Below are 20,175 nucleotides of genomic sequence, written 5' to 3'. Positions count from 1 at the left end.
TTATTTTAATCTCAAAGTCTTTAATCTTATTGTGATATAACATTTATCCGGATCTCTTTATCCGGGTGGAAATTAACTTTGTACCGTATCATTCTGGAACCGTCATTGTTCCGAATGTTATTGTCGTTATGGATCAGGAAGTGGTCACAGCAGACAACTCTAAAAGGTATTTTCGTGAAATTATACTTTTTAGGCTTTTAAATATACAGTAAAAATAGCCAGTCATATAGTTGATAAACACATGAAATGGATTTTTATTCTAAATGACTTTTGTATATGCCAAATGCTCCACAAAAGACGTAAATAAACCGGTGAATACCTTACGCAACAATTTCTAAAAATAACTCATCAAAACAAAAGTGACTTATATCCGGTTAACCGATATTGCTTACCAAAGTCAGTATAAATATGTGAAACCAGATTAACGTCACTGTGACCCAGTGACCAGTGGGTCAAAATATGTTTGTCCACAACTCTCATCAGTAAGAACAGTATAAAATGGTATAATGGTACACTTTTTGAGATCTATATTTGATGCTGCATATCATGTTACAGGACTTCTGTAAGTTTTTTAATAAGTAAATTATAAAATATAAACTCTGTAGGTAGATTTGTCACACTGACCTACTGTACAATTTCTTTACTTGGATACAAGATAAGCTATTACTTAAACAAGTAAACCCACCTTTCATTGATTTGATGTTTGTTAAAAAAAAATAGCATGTGTATATATTAGTTTTGAGTTTATTGTTATCATCACATACATGTAAGAAGTATTTATTACAATAGGACTATTTATTGTAGCAATGTGTGTGATCTCCTTTTAGGACACATGTACTAACTGTTCAAACCGTTCAAAAGTCCTTTGTAGAAAACTTTCATAATAGCTGTCTTACATGTAGCTCCTGTACAAGCATGACAATTAGGGAATTGTTTGGTCTGCATGATGATGAGTTGTAGCTACGGTACATGTATATAGTAAGAATAAATTTACCCCAGCCTGTCATAGGGGAGGGAGTTAAGTTTACCCTTATTGGTCAGTAAATAAACTCATCATAGATACCAGGATTAAATTTTGTATTAATGGCAGACTCGCATTTCTTCTACAAAAGACTCATCAGCATGATCAGTGACGCTGGAATCAGTATGTAATCCTTAAGTTGGTTTTCGTTCTCAGACTCTATAAACTTTAGTTTGCCTAAACCAAATGTTATAAAACTTATGAACACATGTTTATTGCCACAAAACATGTATCAAGTTTGAATTTTGGTGGGTCACTTTAACAGTTCTAGAGTTATGCCCCTTATTCAAAATATCAGTTATGCTTCAGTATACATGCCAGTGATGTTTCCCTGCATGAAATCCTACAATGTCTCATGATGTAACATAAATAGAATTTCATGCAGGTATGCAAATCCAGACCTGGTATTGGTCTTGTTCAGTTATTGATGTACATTTATTTCCCATGCATGAGGAAGATATGAAGATTTGTTTACCCAAGAATATTCATATTTATAGAGGGCTTTGCCCGAGGGAAATGTGATTTCTAGGATGAGCACATCTTCATAATTCTCGAAGCCAAGGGAAATGAATGTTTTATTCCACTGCTTATATATGCTGAACAGAGAATATTAGCTTGCATACATTTTTATGCCCCAATTATTATGCATGATGTTTTCTGGTCTGTGCGTGCGTCTGTCCCGTTCAGGTTAAAGTTTTTGATTAAGTTGAAGTCCAATCAACTTGAAACTTAGTACACATGTTCATTATGATATGATCTTTCTAATTTTAATGACAAGAGATTTTCCCCCATTTTTATGGTCCACTGAACTTAGAAAATAAGATTAAAAATGAATGTTTTATTCCACTGCCTATGCTTCGTTTCCTTACTGAATATAATATTATATTAATTTATATACATTTGTTTTCTTATCTGCTTATTTAAATAGATAAACATAGCATAAACATCGATAAACAGTATTGTCTTTGTATTTTAACGCTGGAATAAATTTAAACATGGTAATGACTTATCTAACGCTATTTTAATAAAACCACCTTCAAAATGGTATGTACATTAACTGCGCGTAACGTCATACTACGAGGTCCCAATCTACAGAGGGGAATATGATGTTCAGAGGGGAATATGATACTCAGAGGGGAATATGAAGTTTTGTTCGACATCACATGTGATAGTTTCAACCAATCAAATGTTGATTTCACCATCTAAATCAACATGCAGTGGAATAAAAAGATTTGTTCAATGACACGTGGTATAGTCTCAACCAATCAAATATTGTATAAACTATCAATATGTATAAACAGTGGAATAATACTTAATTATTAAGTTAGAACAGATAATCATAATTTAAGTGTGCATGTAGAAAATGGAATGCATGTTTATTACATCTGTCCACAATCCACATCATATGATCTGAAAAGGCATATCTACCATGTCAACATGGTCAACTGAACATGCTGAATAAATCAAAATAACTTTTTTTTTGTAATATCTGATTCCCCTCAGCCTTGTGTAAATATGATCTTTATGGAATCAAAATCAGACAAGTTTAATCATTTAATTAATTTTTCAAAACAGGTTTGGTCATGGTCATAGAAGATGAAAAATATTCAAACAAAAACAAGTAAAACTAAATTACAGAGTGGTTTGAGTGCATCAGACATAGTGCTGGAGGTCATGTGTCAACAGTCTGAACCTCAAATGTTACTGGGGAGTAGAAATGTAGGCACTTAGGTCTTCTTCCCACTGACTGTAAATCTATTCTGCAACCCATGAATCAACAAGTATTCTTCTGGATGTCTATAAGTCATCCAAGTGGCCTGTTGCAATGTGAAATTTCTGTCCCTATCCTATTCCTAATACCTACAATTTCCAGTGGAAGTCCAGATTTCTCCTACCTTACTACATTGTTTACTACTATTACAGGACCTACCTATTGTATTTATTGCTATTGAATGTTCTTGTTCTAAACATGTTTGAAGTAGTTGCCACTGGTCATCGAACAAACAATCATCAATCAATCACCAGCCTTGATTTAAATCCTTCTGTATTAGGGAACTATATACTCTTGCATAAATGCAGTATGTATCTCATCATGTGTTCATGTACATTGTCAAACTGAATTTAAAACATAAACTATATACTAGTATATTAAAACATTTTCCTGAGCTATACAACAGTGAACATTATCTAAGATATATTGTTGAGTTGTTACAACTTACATTTAAAACTTACTACTTATAAGCAAAATTTAGAAAATGAGAAAATAGGGGGGGGGGGGGGTCAAAAACAGGCCTTATTGTACCTTGTCCTTTGTATATACAAATAAAATTGATAATGGAAATGGGGAATGAGTCAAAGAGACAACAACCAGACCAAAGAGAAGACAACAGCCCAAGGCCACCAATGGGTCTTCAATGCAGCTGGATGTATGAATGGTAACACTTTTTGAGCTCACTTGGTGTCCATCGTCGTCGTCCGTCTGGTGTAAACTATTTTAATCATCTTCTCCTCTGAAACTATTGAACCAATTCCAACCAAACTTAAAAGCTGAATGATCCTTAGGGTATCTAGAATAAAGCTGGTGTTTTATATTCTGTTTCGTCAAAAAACATGGCCACCATGGCTTAAAATATAACATAGGGGTAAAATGCAGTTTTTGGCTAATATCTAAAAAACCAAAGCAGTTAGAGCAAACCTGACATGGTGTTAAAGTGTTCATAAGATAACATTCTATCAGCCCTGAAATTTTTAGATGAATCTAATAACCTATTGTTGGGTTGCTGCCACTAAATTAGTAATTTTAAGGAAATTTTGCAGTTTTTGGTTATTATCTTGAATAGTATTAATGATAAATATAAACTGTAAACAGCAAATATGTTCAGCAAAGTAAGATCTACAAATAAGTTTATATTACCAAAATTGTCAATTGACCCCTTAAAGAGTTATTGCCCTTTTACATGTTTAAGGACAATTTTTACACAATTTGTTTATCATGTTTTCTAACTTTAAAAAATCTTCTTTTCTGAAACCACTCAACCAATTCCAACCAAACTTAACTTGATTGTTCCTTAGGGTGTCTAGAATAAAGTGTGTGTGTTATTTTCTGTTGCGTAAAAACATGGCCGCCATTGCTAAAAATAAAACATAGGGGTAAAATGCAGTTTTTGGCTTATATTTCAAAAACTGGAGCAGTTAGAGCAACTCTGACATGGGGTAAAAGTGTTTATAAGGTAAAGTTCTATCAGTCCTGAAATTTTCAGATAAAAATAACCCATTGTTGGGTTGCTGCCACTAAATTGGTAATTTAAAGTAAATTTTGCAGTTTTTGGTTATTATCTTGAACCAAATATAGAAAAGAAGATATCTTGTATGATAATCAATGAGACAGTTATATGCCACAGATTAATCAATGTTGATGTAAACATCTTCAAGTCAACTGCAGTTAATCATGTTAATCACCTTCAAACTTAACAGACTTCAAAATCTCACATCAAACACCTTTTTCTTTTGCTTTTGAAGAAAGTCTGACAAAAAACTGCATTTTCAAACACTGCGACTTATTACTATATATTAAACAAAACAAAAAAAATATGATAAAATTGGACACTTAAACTCTTAAAGGAAAGATGAATGCCAAAAAATCAAGGTGAGTAATTCAGGCTCTTGAGAGCCTCTTGTTTAGTAGAAAAGTGCTAATAAATTAATGAATATTTCATTTTATCGTTTCAGATTTAGCTGGATGTCCCCAAGTACTTGGATTACTTGGGTTCCATCCTCAATGATGCATTTAGCACAAGCAGAAACCAAACTCCTCAACAGTATGTACTAAATAAAAGTTATAAGTATTTATAAGATATTAATGCATCTTGTACATGTAATATAGACAACTGAACAAAGTGGAAGATCCCAAATAAAATCAAAATTTTCTGAAGGTCATGAAACTATGGACATATTAAAAAAAAAGATGTGGTATGATTGCCAATGAGACAACTCTCCATAAGAGATCAAATGAAACGAATTAAAAACTATAGATCACTGTATGGCCTTTAATTATGAGCAAAACTTATTCTCCATAGTCAGCTATAAAAGGCTGTGAAATGTAAAATATACATACATGTATGTATTTATAATTGTTGATCACCTGAATGTCATTACTTCCTGTCATTCATGTCTAATCTTATGTACATCTATGTTCATGTAAAAAAATGTTTTGTTGGTCATGCTAATATGTTTAGTAAAAAAATCTTCATATACATTTACAGTCTGCACTGCTAGCCACTAGTCAGATGCCCCAAACTAGTAAATATATTTATTCGGACTATATAGTCATATAGGGACACGTTTTGATATTTAGTGTTCAGACTAGTAGATAAAAAGCTTTTGTCACAGACTGATTTATAGGTAAAAACATACCATCAGTTTGACTACTGGATGCATGCCATTTTTTTTTACCTTGTCCACTGGCCATATCAATCCAAAAACTTTAACATTTATATTTGCTGCTTTTCTGAAAACAAGGCAAAGCATGCATCATTTAAACATACAAACATTATCACGCAACAGCCTGTACATGTATCATTAACATATATATTCATGATATATTTGTCCAGGATATGTGTGTAATATTTGCAACTGAAACTTTAGTATAGATATATCAGTCTATCCTTACATTTACCTCATCAGTAAGAATATTATTGATTCGATTCATACATTTTTAAAATACAGCTCACGAATATTCCACATGTACAATGTACATGATGTACAATGCAGATCATGCCTTTTCTTTGAAAACTACAATGGTGTAACACTTTTTTCTTAGTTTTTCAACACGATTTGTTTTAAAGAAATTACAAATACATGTACATGTATTACAGAATGTATTTTCAGGATCTACTTTTCATCATTTTTATATTAAAATATGAAATTATATTGTTTGTTGTAATGCTAACTTACTCATTTGAATATTTTTCTACTTGAATTACACAATAGTTTATACTACATGTTTGTACATGTATCTGACTTATTATATTTCAGAATTCATAAAATTGGCATTTGATACAAAGTATGTGTATCTTCCTTCAAAACAACATAGATTATGGACTATGACAGTGAATAAGGACCATAAAAATATGCCGTTAGTGATGGTTCATGGCATGGGAGGAGGGATAGGCTTATGGTCACGAAATATAGACGAACTTGCAAACAATAGACCTTTATATGCATTTGACTTGCTTGGGTTTGGTCGGAGTTCTAGACCAACATTCAGTTACACACCAGAACAAGCTGAAGACGAATTTGTCGAATCGTTAGAAGAATGGAGAAAACAAATGAAACTTGATAAATTTGTGTTACTAGGACATAGCCTTGGAGCTTATGTGTCTTCATCTTATGCCTTGAAATATCCAGAAAGAGTAAAACATTTAGTGCTAGCAGATCCTTGGGGATTCCCAGACAAACCACCGGACTCTGCAAATCGGATTCCTACATGGATTAGAGTTATTGGTGCTGTCATTTCTCCGTTCAATCCACTTGCAGCTCTTAGAGTTGCTGGGCCTTGGGGTTAGTGTAAACTGTGCTAGAAATAAAGGAATTGAATACTTGTAATAAAAAGATAAGCATGGAAATAACTTGTATTAAGAAGAAAAAAATTATCAAAATTATTATAGATAATAAACATGATAAAAATGTGAACACATGAAGGCTAACACTGGTTTATACTTTTTTTCATCTTAAATATAAGTGTACGAACATGATGATAGTAAGTTCTTAATTGTGGGTAAAACTAAAACAATTTGAATGTGGTATATCATGTATATCATGTATGTTGTACATACAGATTAAACACAGGATGACGGATTTGAATTGAAGTCAAGGCAGAAATTAATGTTTAAAATGAGCACATACATGTATGGTTATAGGTCAGTTCAGGATGAACTGACAGACATGGCCTCTCACAATGCATACACATTTCTATTTATTTATAACAACACAATGAATTTTCTGTCACTAATTATAATTTCTTGTAGTTTTTTATGTGTATTGTCAGGAAAATCATACAAAAAATATATACATGTATTCATGGTATTGGTCAGTGATAGAAAGTAACATCAAAAACAAAATGCTTAAGATAGAAAAAGGGGTAAACTCTTTGGTCTTTTGATTCTCAGTCACAACATCCTTGTAAACGCTAATAAAAGATACCTAAAACAATCATTGTCATATCAAATGTCAAAAATAGTACGTTTCAAAAATGCATTATAAATTCTTATATGGCTCATTCAAGTATATTACAGGTTTCCTTTTATTCATATCAGTGAGATAGATATCCAATAGTATGTTACATTGAATGATCTGTTCAATTCATTATTTCAAGTAAAAATGTTGATCTAATTCAAGAATTTTCCTTAAAAAAAACAATTGAATGTTGCAGGACCAGTACTGGTAAAGAAATTTCGACCTGACTTACAAAGAAAGTTTGGTGAATCGGAAGAGGATGATACTATCTTTGATTACATCTACCATTGTAATGCACAGACCCCAAGGTATACTAAAAAAACTATTACATCTACCATTGTAATGCACAGACCCCAAGGTATACTAAAAAACTATTACATCTACCATTGTAATGCACAGACCCCAAGGTATACTAAAAAACTATATCAATATTGATTGTTGAGTTGTGGTCAGATTGGCTACTTATAATAACTCTTTGTTATAAAAACATGATCAAGTGCAATGTACAAAAGGCAGAAAAAATGCACAACAAAATATTAATTTGCAATATTTATGAACTAATCATGTAAACAATCAGTTATACCCATATTCATAATACTATATATCATGATATATGGTCAAATCTTGTCTAAAACTTATTTGACATGAAATTTCACATTATGAGTCAAAATTATCCCCCTGTTCAATCATTTGTCCATAAAAAATATGTATTTTGACTCTTGATCATTGTTGATAAGTAGTAAAAATGGTTTAGTTGAAATTTCTATTGTCTGAAACCAAATTTCTTGTCCAAAGGTTAACGAAAGCATTTAAATTATGTAAGTTATCTCATACAAATATACATGTATTTCAAAATACAAATGTATGATCTCAGGAATTTAAATGTATTGCAAGTTTATCTGACAATACACCTATAAATTATAGGCTATAATTAAATGTCCTGTCATTGACCACTATATATTGATTTATGATGATCTTTATCAAGGATTGTTTACCTAAGATTATCTTTGATCACCATAACAGATTATTAGCAAAACATAGATTACGAAAAAGTATTTAAATGTTTTCTAAACAGTTAACTGAAGTCAAACATTAATGAGCTTAAGGATTATGTGGATTCATTTGTTGGGTACTAATTTTGTGGATTAAGGAAAATTATAGTTTCATTGATATTTTTTTTTTACAAAAGTCTGTATACAAACCTATAGGAAATTTGTACTTTATTGAGAATTCAAATTCATGGTTCATCTGCATCAACAAAATCCACAAAAATCGAAATTATCCGAACTTGTACCTGAAAAAACAATGAGATTAGTTACAAATTTCCATTAATAAAGCAGCTATAATAGCTATTGGTATCTTAGGGTTGTATCTGTCAATTTTGAAGAAAAAAAACTTGGAGGAATATACGTTCATCGGCTAATTGAATATATCGGACAATCAGATATTTTTAGCTGACATTTTGGGTATCCGATTGGCCGGAGTCGACTGTATCTTTAAAAAAAAATAAATCCATAGTACATGTAGTAAGTGATCTACTCAAAACTACTCTTGTCAAAAGGGGTACACATCTCAATCTTGTGTATTACTTTACAAAAAAAATGAATAAAATAAAATGAAAAGAAATATATTTTTTCTAAAATCTCTGGTAAATGATGATGGGCAACTTTTTCAACTTAAAATCATAGAGTAGTTACCAAATATAATAAAATGCCATTCCATACATGTCCATATCAGATTAGAATGTCAATATTTATCTGGATTTATTTTAGCCTCTTCAAGCTAGGCAGAAGTTGTGTCTCTCATGTCTCTTGGTCTGTAAAATTGCAGTTTCTTTTGCGTCATATTATGGGTATCTTGAAAAATTTATTTGATGAAAACAATTGTCTACATATTACAACATAGAAAACTAAACGTTGCTAAATATTGCCTATTACAAACCCAGCCAGAAAGAAAAAGTTACACATGCAGTCAAAGGTGGTGATAAAATATGAAAAGAGAAGATGTGGTATGATTGTCATGACTCGAATGAGACAATTCTCTGCCAAAGGTAGAAGTTCACAACTGTACGGCCTTCAATAATGAGCAAAACAAATATACATACTTTATATATACTATAGATATAAATTGAAATTTAGAATAAACCCATATCAAACTTGTATTATTAGTAGTACAAATGTAGTTCTAAGTTGCCATGGTCGTTTACTTTTCTACATTGGCTAGAGGTATAGGGGGAGGGTTGAGATCTCATAAACATGTTTAACCCCGCCGCAATTTTGCGCCTGTCCCAAGTCAGGAGCTTCTGGCCTTTGTTAGTCTTGTATGATTTTTAATTTTAGTTTCTTGTGTATAATTCGGAGTTTAGTATGACGTCCATTATCACTGTACTAGTAAACATATTTTTTAAGGGGCCAGCTGAAGAACACCTACGGGTGCGGGAGTTTCTCGCTACATTGAAGACCCATTGGTGGCCTTCGGCTGTTGTCTGCTCTATGGTCGGGTTGTTGTCCCTTTGACACATTCCCCATTTCCTTTCTCAATTTTATTTGTCAAAAGAAAGGAGTTTGTGTAGAAAGCAGTTAGATCATGGGTTTCATAAGACATAGTTATCATAAAAAATTGAAATTTAAAGGAAGCATATCATCATGATCATAGAAAGGTACAAATTTTCATTTTTAGAGTAAAAATTATACCAAATGCTTTTGAATCCCTAGCCACTAGCTAGTTACCAATTTGTCAGTCATCTTCTGTGCTGAGTTTGAGAGTTCATATACACACAACTTTAGTGCAGTGAGTTGAACATTTGTTCTATCCTGTTCATTCATTTGTCAAGCAATTTATTGATTATATGTACTTAATATAAAAAAGAAGATGTGGTATGATTGCCAATGAGACAGCTCTCCACAAAAGACCAAAATGACACAGAAATTAACAACTGAGCAAAGCCCATACCGCATAGTCAGCTATAAAAGGCCCCGAAATGACTATGTAAAACAATTCAAACGAGAAAACTAACTGTTCACATTACAAAATCATGTGGCAAACAATGTAAACATAAAATGCCTCTAGATCTGTATGAAAGGATTTTTTTCAAGAATGGGGTTCATGTTACATACATTCAGATTCAGACAATATTTAATTCAATCCCCTTATGAAGAAAATTGTTGAATGATGCTCTGAAAAAGTTTAATTCTATACTAGATACCCATCCCTAGAGAAAAAAACAACAACAACAACTAAATAACTATGATGCCTTCATATTCAGCATTGAGTTTGTTTAAATACATGTATACAAATTATTTTTGTTTTACAGTGGTGAGTCTGCATTCAAAACTATGAACACCTCATTTGGTTGGGCAAAGAGACCAATGATGCACAGAGTAGGAGAAATCAAAGATGATTTACCAGTAACCTTCATTTATGGTTCAAGGTCATGGGTAGATAGTAATACTGGATTTCATGCCAAATACTTACGCCACGAGAGTTATGTAGATGTACAGGTAAATTGATACCCATTAAAAGATGTGTTGAACGTTATAAAAGTTTTATTGTTTTGAGTTTCTACTCCGACACCCCTTTATCATAATTTGCATCAAACACATTGCTGTAAAATTTGAATAAGTATTAGCAAACAATTTTTTAATGACTTTCATTTTACAATTTATGTGCATTTTTCAGTTTTTATGTGCCATTTCATGAACCCATGCATTGACAGTACTTCTATATACATGTATGTACTGGCCATGGTATAAAAGGATTTTGAGGGGTTACATTTGTTTTGTTTGTATATTATATTCTGTTAAACTCATTTAGCTTAATTGTTAAAATTGTATTCTGACATTCCATTCATGGAAGACCCAGCAAGCAAAAACCTACAATCATGACAATGGCTGTCAGACATCAACTGCATAAGAAATTCCACATAGACTTTCATAGTTCAGATCAGAATTACATGTGTATTTTTAAAATTAAGGAATGACTGTAATATTTTTTCTGTCTATGAATGTGGTGCACACTGAATAACGCTTGTAGTGGGTTATTAACAATGTGCACCATATTTTTTATGTTATTTTGAATAGACTGACAAAATATTACAGTTATTTCTTATAATTTAATTCTAAATTCCATTTTAAACCAGCATAAATCATTAAAAAAGGTTGATGACGTCATTGTCACATGACAAAATTGTGTCTATGATATGATAAACAAAAGGATGTCAGCCAATCAGAAGACGTGTTACATCCAAAATTAAATTATAACCTCATAACTTTAAAAAAAGTGGGCAATCCCAGGACTCACCCTAAAATACCCTAGTGTGAAAATTTAGTTTAGACAAATCAAATGATTTTTTTTTCTTTTTAACATGTTGAATAGCACTCTTCAGATGAGATTCAACTCTAAAAAAACTCTGGGAGGGAATTTGAATTAAAAATATTAGGAAAACACTGAAGATTTTATCAATGCAATGAGTATAAGATGTAATTATTGCAACTGTTTGATTTCAGGTTGTGCGGGGTGCTGGACATCATGTATATGCCGACAGACCTGAACCATTTAACTTCCTAGTCCAAAGAATCTGTGATGCTGCTGATAAAGACGATGTCCCTCCTATTCGTACAAGTCGTACTTCTATAAACTTAACCAAAGAACAGTCTAGCCCAGATATTACATTAGATGCTGTTAATAGTCAGTTATGATGATGAATTGTTTTAAATATTTAATTTATTTGGATTTAAACATGCACAACAATGCACAAAGAGTTATAGTTATTGGTGTTGTATGGTAATTATTATAGTACACTCAGGACTTTAAAAGTTGTGAGTATTTACTTTCATTTCGATTTTGATATTTCAATGAATATTTTTATACTGGCTCCCCTCAAATAGGAAAGATAAGAATATGTTATAATGTTTGCTTAATAAATCTTTAAGTCTGGGGTTTTCAATGGAAAAAACAGTGATAATTATCAAAGATTGCATTAAAACTCATCTTAGCTGATCAGAATGAGATCACTATTGTTTGATACTTGAAATATTTTTGACATTTTAGAGTTCGCAAGATACTTAGTTTAGAAATTGTTTTGTTTTTTTGCTTAATAAGTCTAAAAGTATTATGCTTTTTGATGTAAGAAAGTGATTATTAAATTATTAAAGAGTACAGTAAAACTCATATTAGCTGGTACTTCTGACTTTCTAGCATTCATATTTCTGACATTTTAAGGTTTGTTGAGATACCGAGTTTAATTTTAAAACTAGGTATCTCATCAAATCTTAATCTGTAAGGAAGTTATGTACAGACTTTAAGTTGTTGAGTAGCTTTAGCTGTAAAAAAGAAAATAGCTTAGTTAATCAACTCTCTAATATTAAAAAGATGTACACATCCAACCAAGCCCAATATTAACCAGTGAGAGTAGGGATTTGTTTTGTGATGTGTATCTGATAATTATATGACAGATTGTAGATATTATTTATTTTTTGCCAATATATTAATAGTGTTCACCATTCAATACTGTATGTGATATCATTAACCATTTTCATCATTGTCATCATCATTGTCATATTCACAACAGAATATGTGTATTGTCTATTTCTGATTTTTGATTTACTCATGTCGATATACGCTGACAAGTGTGATTTGTAAAGTGTGTACACAATTTTTTTTAATTCTTTTGTTGATCATAACTATAAAATTAAATAGATTTTACAATTTGCAGATTATTTTATTTTTGTGGGTACAAATTGTGTAAATTAAGGAAAAAAAGTATTTTCATGGATATTTGCACTGTATTTAACAAATTCTCCATACAAGCTTAAAAGCCTGCAGGAAATTGGGATTTCCTTAAACACTTAAAAATAAATGGTAAATCTTAATCCATGAAATCAACGAGATTTGTAACCCCACAAACAATACTAAATCCATAGTAATCAAATACATGTATATATTTGCACTTCACAATTGAGTAATATGAAACAAAGCTCACTGAATAAAAAACCTTTCACAATTGCTTCTGTTATTAGAGGTGTAATATGATATATGTGCGAAATGTCTACATTGTTTTATTTACGAGCACATTGTTATTTTTATGTTATTTTATGGACATATTCATTATGAAAATACCTGTTATTAGGACAATACTTGGTCTTGTGTTCTAGCATTTAAGGTAGAAAATGTAGGTACAGTCATACATGTATATTGAATAATTACTATTCAAGCTCTTAAGGTGGTACCTAACACCACAGGGAGATAACTCTTTAAAGTCAGCTAAACGTTTTAATTACGTTGCATTGTTAAGGGAATATTAAGTTTTTCAATGATCAAAATTGGTGTTTGTCAAACTGCTATATAACCAGTGTAATTTTTCTGACAAGGGTTGGTTCAAAATTTTTGAATTTTTTTATATTTTTGTTAAAGGGTCAAAGTAAATACTTTGACAAAATTTTATGAAAATTAAACGAGCCAAATTAATTTGAGTGAAAGTGTTGGGTACCACCTTAAAATGGAATGATTCAGAAAAGAAATATTCCTTTATAGTTTCGATGCATTGGTTGTCAAAAGACTTGAAACCATCTCATTGATTTAATATTTAAGAATATATTGTTTTTTGCTGAAAACTGACATAGTTCATTCCCCCTATTACATTTGAAGTGACTATTAGTATCTACTCCCCTGGCCTTAGTCCACATAGTAGAAGCTTTAGTAAAAAATGCTGCTTTTCAGCTTTATGTTCATTTGAAAAAAATTAATAATTAGTATTTAAAACATGATCATCATTGTAGTAAAATAGACCAAAGGCTGATCAGATTCATTCTAAATACAATTTGATTTAATGTCATATTTTCATGTAATTGTTATACATTTCATAAACATGTATCCATTATATCATGTTGTTTGTTGTTATATGCATCTGTGATTCATTCATTAATTAATATTTCAACCATGACCATGATGACAGAGTATTTTATGATGAATAAAAATGTTGAAGATATAATTTCTTATTTATTATTTCAATGCAATACATCTTTTTTTAAAAGGCCCAAATATTGAAATGAAAGACTTTCCAATAAGTCTGATATCAAGTCTAAAGTTGGTTGGACTAATATTAACAGCACTTAGATAACATACTAAAGATTTGGTTTATGTAATACTTTACTGTAAACCAACAATTTGTTAACAGTGAGTGATTTATTTATTTTATATATGTTGTCCCAGATAGGTAAAACTTGGATGTTCTCTCGTATGAATACATACAGATAGAAATTAACAACAATTAATCACCACATAGTCAACTGGAAAGAACTGATCATCAAAAAATATCTGCAAAAATAATTAAGTCTACAGTAATAGAACTATTTTCTATAAACTATCTTAATGTTTGATTTAATCATTTTTATACGACCGCAAAAATTTAAAACTTTTTGGTCGTATATTGGTATCACGTTGGCGTCGTTGTCTTCCGTCGTCGTAGTCCGAAGACATTTGGTTTTCGCACTCTAACTTTAGTAAAAGTAAATAGAAATCTATGAAATTTTAACACAAGGTTATGACCATAAAAGGAAGGTTGGGATTGATTTTGGGTGTTTTGGTCCCAACAGTTTAGGAATTAGGGGCCAAAAAGGGCCCAAATAAGCTTTTTTCTTGGTTTTAGCACAATAACTTTAGTATAAGTAAACAGAAATCTATGACATTTTAACATAATGTCTATGACCACAAAAGGAAGGTTTGGATTGATTTTGGGAGGTTTAGTCCCAACAGTTTAGGAATTAGGGGCCAAAAACAGGTCCCAAATAAGCATTTTTCTTGGTTTTTGCACAATAACTTTAGTATAAGTTAATAGAAATCTATGAAATTTTAACACAAGGTTTATGACCATAAAAGGAATGTTTGGATTGATTTTGGGAGTTTTGGTCGCAACAAATTAGGGGCCAAAAGGGTACAAAATTAAACTTTGTTTGATTTCATCAAGAAATGAATTATTGGGGTTCTTTGATATGCCAAATCTGACCGTGTATTCAGATTCTTAATTTTTGGTCCTGTTTTCAAATTGGTCTACATTAAGGTCCAAAGGGTCCAAAATTAAACTTAGCTTGATTTAAACAAAAATTGATTTCTTAGGGTTCTATGATATGCTGAATCTAAACATGTACCAGGTACTTAGATTTTTGATTATGGGTCCAGTTTTGAAGTTGGTCCAACTCGGGGTCCAAAATTGTTATATTAAGTATTTTGCAATAGCAAGAAATTTTCAATTGCACAGTATTCTGCAATAGCAAGAAATCTTCAATTGCACAGTATTGTGCAATGGCAAGAAATTTTCAATTGCACAGTATTGTGCAATAGCAAGAAATCTTCAATTGCACAGTATTGTGCAATAGCAAGAAATCTTCAATTGCACAGTATTGTGCAATAGCAAGAAATCTTCAATTGCACAGTATTGAGCAATAGCAAGAAATATCTAATTGCACAATATTGCGCAATAGCAAGAAATTTTCAATTGCACAGTTTTTATGAAATATTCTTTGAAAATTGGAGTTATCTTTCTTTGTCCAGAATAGTAGTTGAATCATCTCAAATCATTGTTTTATACAATATACAATGTATATTCACTTATACCAACTAATAAATTAAAACAATCTTTACCATTCAGTGATTACAAGCACTTTTTTTACATTTTAATATTTTATGATGTATTTAAATGAGTAGTTATTGTTGCAAACTCCATTAGAAATTTGAATTGAGATCAGTTTTGGAATAAGGGAAAGGGGGATGTGAAAAAAAATGGAAGGGGAGTCAATTTTTCTCATTTCAGATTTCATAAATAAAAAGAAAGTTTCTTTAAACATTTTTTTGAGAGGATTAATATTCAACAGCATATTGAATTGCTCAAAGGCAAAAAAAAATTTAAATTCATTAGACCACATTCATTTTGTGTCAGAAACCTATGCTGTGTCAACTATTTAATCACAATTCAAATTTAGAGCTGAATCCAGCTTTAATGTTGTGTCCATACTTTCCTAAACCGTTCAGGGTTCAACCTCTGCGGTCGTATAAAGCTGTGCCCTGCGGAGCATCTGGTTTTAAGTTCCAACATATAGACCCTTGTAAATCTTGTCTTAATTGTTTTGGAAATACAGGAAATATAAGTATATTATGTGTTGACGTTGATGTTGCAGAAAAGAAATCAAGGCCGTAACTACCTATGAGGCAGGGGAGGCAGTTGCCTCCCCTGAATTTTCTACACCAAATTTTTTTTAAAATAATAAAATGAAATATTGACAATGTGTACACGAAGAACTTGAATTTATATTATAAACAACCTAAGTTTACAGTTTCAACAGTGTTCCCATGATACGTGATATATGTCATTTTCCGGATTTTTGATCGATAGTGAACCGTTTCAGTATTTGTTTTATTTTATTTTTTCGTGTGGCCTTCCGTCTGTTATTCAGTATTCGTACTAGAACACATATATGAAACTTTGCGTTCGACAATTTTGAATAAAACTTAACTATTCACATTTATTTAGGAGGCTCAATTAAGCAGAGGAAGTTCCCTTTGTATTGTGAATCGGCTGAATCAGCTGTTGGATCATTTTTTTAACGTCTCCCGATCGTACGAGAACATTTTGATCAATGCCTTAGTAGTTAAACACTCCCATTCGTTGTAGCAGGGACTTTCTATACTAAGTATATACTAGTATAGAAACTTCAAAAGTCCATGGTTGTAGTTATATACATGTCTGTTCAGCTTTCAACAATATTGAAATTCAAGGTCCTCGGTAAAAAAGATATCTTGCTTTCTATGATATCGCTTTATATGTTTTTTTTTAACTTACCAGTTTGATTTCTAACAAAAATATCTTTAAGGTGGTACCTAACACTACAGGGAGATAACTCTGTAAAATCAGCTAAACGTTTTAATTACGTTGTGTTGTTAAGGGAATACTAAGCTTCTCAATGATCAAAATTAGTGTTTGTCGAACTGCTATATAGGTGTAACACCACTAATTCAGGCCCGGCCAGAAAGCACATACCAGAAAGTAGTACATATTTAACACAAAATAGTTCCTACGTATGGACATAACTTTCAAAATATTTAGAATATTTTATTAATTTTGGTATCAAATGAAAGCTGCATTACTGGTGATCATTGCAGAACAATTTTTGACTGATAAATTTGAATAATTAAAAAAATGGCATGAAATTTAAAAAGGAGGGTACATTTTGCCTTTTTGTCAGATCGGAAGTACCTGTTTTGGTACATCCGAAGTTCCGGGAACCAGTTCTTTCTTATATGCCATGTAAGGTATGTTGATTTTTTCAGTACAGGACACCAGAAGGTGTTGCTTTGACATGCAATGATTGTCACTTTATTTGAACTTAAGATAAAAGAGCTGTGACCACTCGAAATTGAGGAATTTATCATAGAAAGCAATTGGGCCATTAATTAGTGGTGTACTTCCTATAACCAGTGTATTTTTTCTGATTAAATGGTTGATTCAAATTTTTTGAAATTTTTATATTTTTGTCAAAGGTTTAAAGTAAATACTTTGTCAAAATGTTATGAAAATTAAACGAGCCAAATTAATTTTAGTGAAGGTGTTGGGTACCATCTTAAATACAGATGATAATTGTTTGCATAAAAATTGCTTCCAGGTTCCAGCAATACTGGTGTTTCTTAAAGTAAGGAAATCGAAGGAAAACGGGTCATTTTAGCCACTGATTTTATTGAGAAAAAATTCTGCGGTCACAATGTATTTAATGTTAATAATTATAGGTCAAAATACGGCCTTCAAGACGGAGCCTTGGCTTACCCCGAACAGCAATTTCAGCTTCTTTTTGCATAAAAATTTCATCCAGGTTCAAGCAATACTGATGTTTCTTGATGAAAGGAAATCGAAGGAAAACGGGTCATTTTTAGCCATTTTACTGAGAGAAAAAAATCGGCGGGGGCTGGGCCCCAAGCTCCTCTCTTAGGGGCCTCAATCGGCGGCCCCAAACCCCTGCCTCCCCTGAATTGGAACCCTAGTTACGGCCCTGGAAATAGATGGTAAACATTTTAGTCACTGGGTAAATTGGGTATTAAGTCAAACTTTTTTATTTATTAATTATGTTTGACAATCATTTAAAAAGATATCGTGTTTTTTTTTTCAGATAAATAATTCAAATTATGATTTATAGATTTGTACACAATGTGTGAATTTCTCAGGATCAACTTTTATTTGATATAAAGGCAACAGTAGTATACCGCTGTTTGAAAGTCATAAATTGATTGAGAAAAAAACTCAAACCGAGGAAAACACATATACTATAAGAGGAAAACAACGAAACAACAGAAACACTGAAGTGCAAAAAAAAAACAACAAAAAACGACAATGCAACACACAGAGAAACGAACTATAAGTTTGTCTTCTACATAAAACAAATAAAAATTGAGTGTATCCTCTTTACTTGTCTTAAGCAATCTCACAAAGATCGAAAGTGCTTAATTGTACGAATTTTTTTTAGCAGTGCAGAAAACCACTTGCAACTATAATAAAGGTGTAGTAGATAGCAAAAATGCAAAAAGGACAAACAAATCAATGATGTATTATACTGTATTTAAGCAGGTGTTTAAAGTGATTGCAAGCTATTTTTGGGGTAAAGATTGCATGAAATGCAATCAAAACCTTATGTTACTGACTCGATATCTGAATCTTCCAATTGGCTTATCACTACCTTTTTAATACACAAAATATACTTGCATTGATCATAACATTCTATACATCCTATCCCTGAACATTTACAGAAATTTATCAATGTAAATATCTGCTAAGATATTCAAGTCACTAAACGATGTTACACCTTTCAAGAAAATTTCATGACTTTTGCAAAGTGTAGGAATCTAATATTATAGGTTCTTAAAATATAAATGATGTCATTGTCAATGTCATCTTTAAAAATTGGCGTTATCTCCCATTGTCAAGCTATAATGCTTTATTTACAATGCAATATTTAATTATACTTCCCACTGAAAAATTAACTCAATATTTACCTTCAGTGCTTCTACAAACACTTTCACTATATTGTACTAATAAAATTTCGTTTTCTAATTGGTGAAGGTTGTATATATGTTGACCTGTGTACCGTAATTGTTCATATTCATGTCCTTCGGTCTGTCTTTGAACTCAGCATACTACATCCAACTTGGTGCAGGTGGTGTGGTTGCAAACCTTGATTCTTAATTGTCTATAAGAAATGTTTTATAGAAGAGTCTACATCTGCACCATAAATATTCAAAGCTCATTTTTATGTCATCTCTTTAACATATGTCTTTATTTTTTAATATTTTTCTTCCTGAACTACAGAGGTGAATTCGGATGTCTGGTTAAGGTACAAACCTCGTGAACTCTCAAAGTCGTCAGTTTCATCATGTTATTTAATTAAAGTGTTATATATCTGAGTTTAAAAGCTACTATATAAAAGGATAAACATATGACAAAAGTGATGAAACGTGCAAAATTAAATTTCTGAATGTGACCTTATTGGTACCACGAAAGAAACATCGTGAAAAGATCCATGAAAACACACCCAAAAAAAACCTGCTCTAAGCTTAGGATCTCCTCTTCTTTATTTCAATAAGAGGTGAAATCATGCCAGCAGAAAATGTATAAAGGATGGGTGAGAACTTTTCTTTTCTGTCTCTAATTCATTTTGTGTTTCTCTCTTTTTTTTTTTTTTTTTTTTTTGGTCCTATTTGTAGCTTTTCCGTAAGCGTATGGTCGGGGTAATTAACACTCTGTTACAGTTTACTTTTAACACTTCTAAACTCTTCATATAGTATGGCCGTTCATTAAAAAGACGCTATCATAGAGGTAATTTTATTATTATATTATGATAAAAAGATTAGCTAAATAAAAATTAGAAGTTTCACAAAGTTAATTT

General features: G+C 31.5%; 1 protein-coding gene across 3 annotated transcripts; it reads left to right on the top strand.

Annotated features, from left to right (window-relative positions):
- The first annotated feature begins 67 nt into the window (after positions 1 to 67).
- Positions 68 to 14,243, top strand: LOC143080270 ((Lyso)-N-acylphosphatidylethanolamine lipase-like). 3 transcript variants are annotated; one of them, XM_076256011.1, is made up of 6 exons: positions 68 to 166; positions 4,751 to 4,839; positions 6,056 to 6,580; positions 7,452 to 7,563; positions 10,569 to 10,755; positions 11,761 to 14,243. In XM_076256011.1, the coding sequence occupies exons 1-6, from the start codon at positions 129 to 131 to the stop codon at positions 11,950 to 11,952; spliced, it is 1,143 nt and encodes a 380-aa protein (XP_076112126.1). In that variant the 5' UTR covers positions 68 to 128; the 3' UTR covers positions 11,953 to 14,243. The 3 variants fall into 3 exon arrangements, with proteins under 3 accessions (XP_076112126.1, XP_076112125.1, XP_076112127.1); XM_076256010.1 differs by lacking the exon at positions 68 to 166 and adding an exon at positions 378 to 562; XM_076256012.1 differs by lacking the exon at positions 68 to 166 and adding an exon at positions 2,691 to 2,740.
- Positions 14,244 to 20,175: the final 5,932 nt, after the last annotated feature.

Source organism: Mytilus galloprovincialis, chromosome 6 (genome assembly GCF_965363235.1).
Source record: "Mytilus galloprovincialis chromosome 6, xbMytGall1.hap1.1, whole genome shotgun sequence".
NCBI classification, from domain to species: domain Eukaryota; kingdom Metazoa; phylum Mollusca; class Bivalvia; order Mytilida; family Mytilidae; genus Mytilus; species Mytilus galloprovincialis.
Note: the sequence above shows the minus strand (reverse complement) of the source record. Positions and strands in the feature narration are given on the sequence as shown.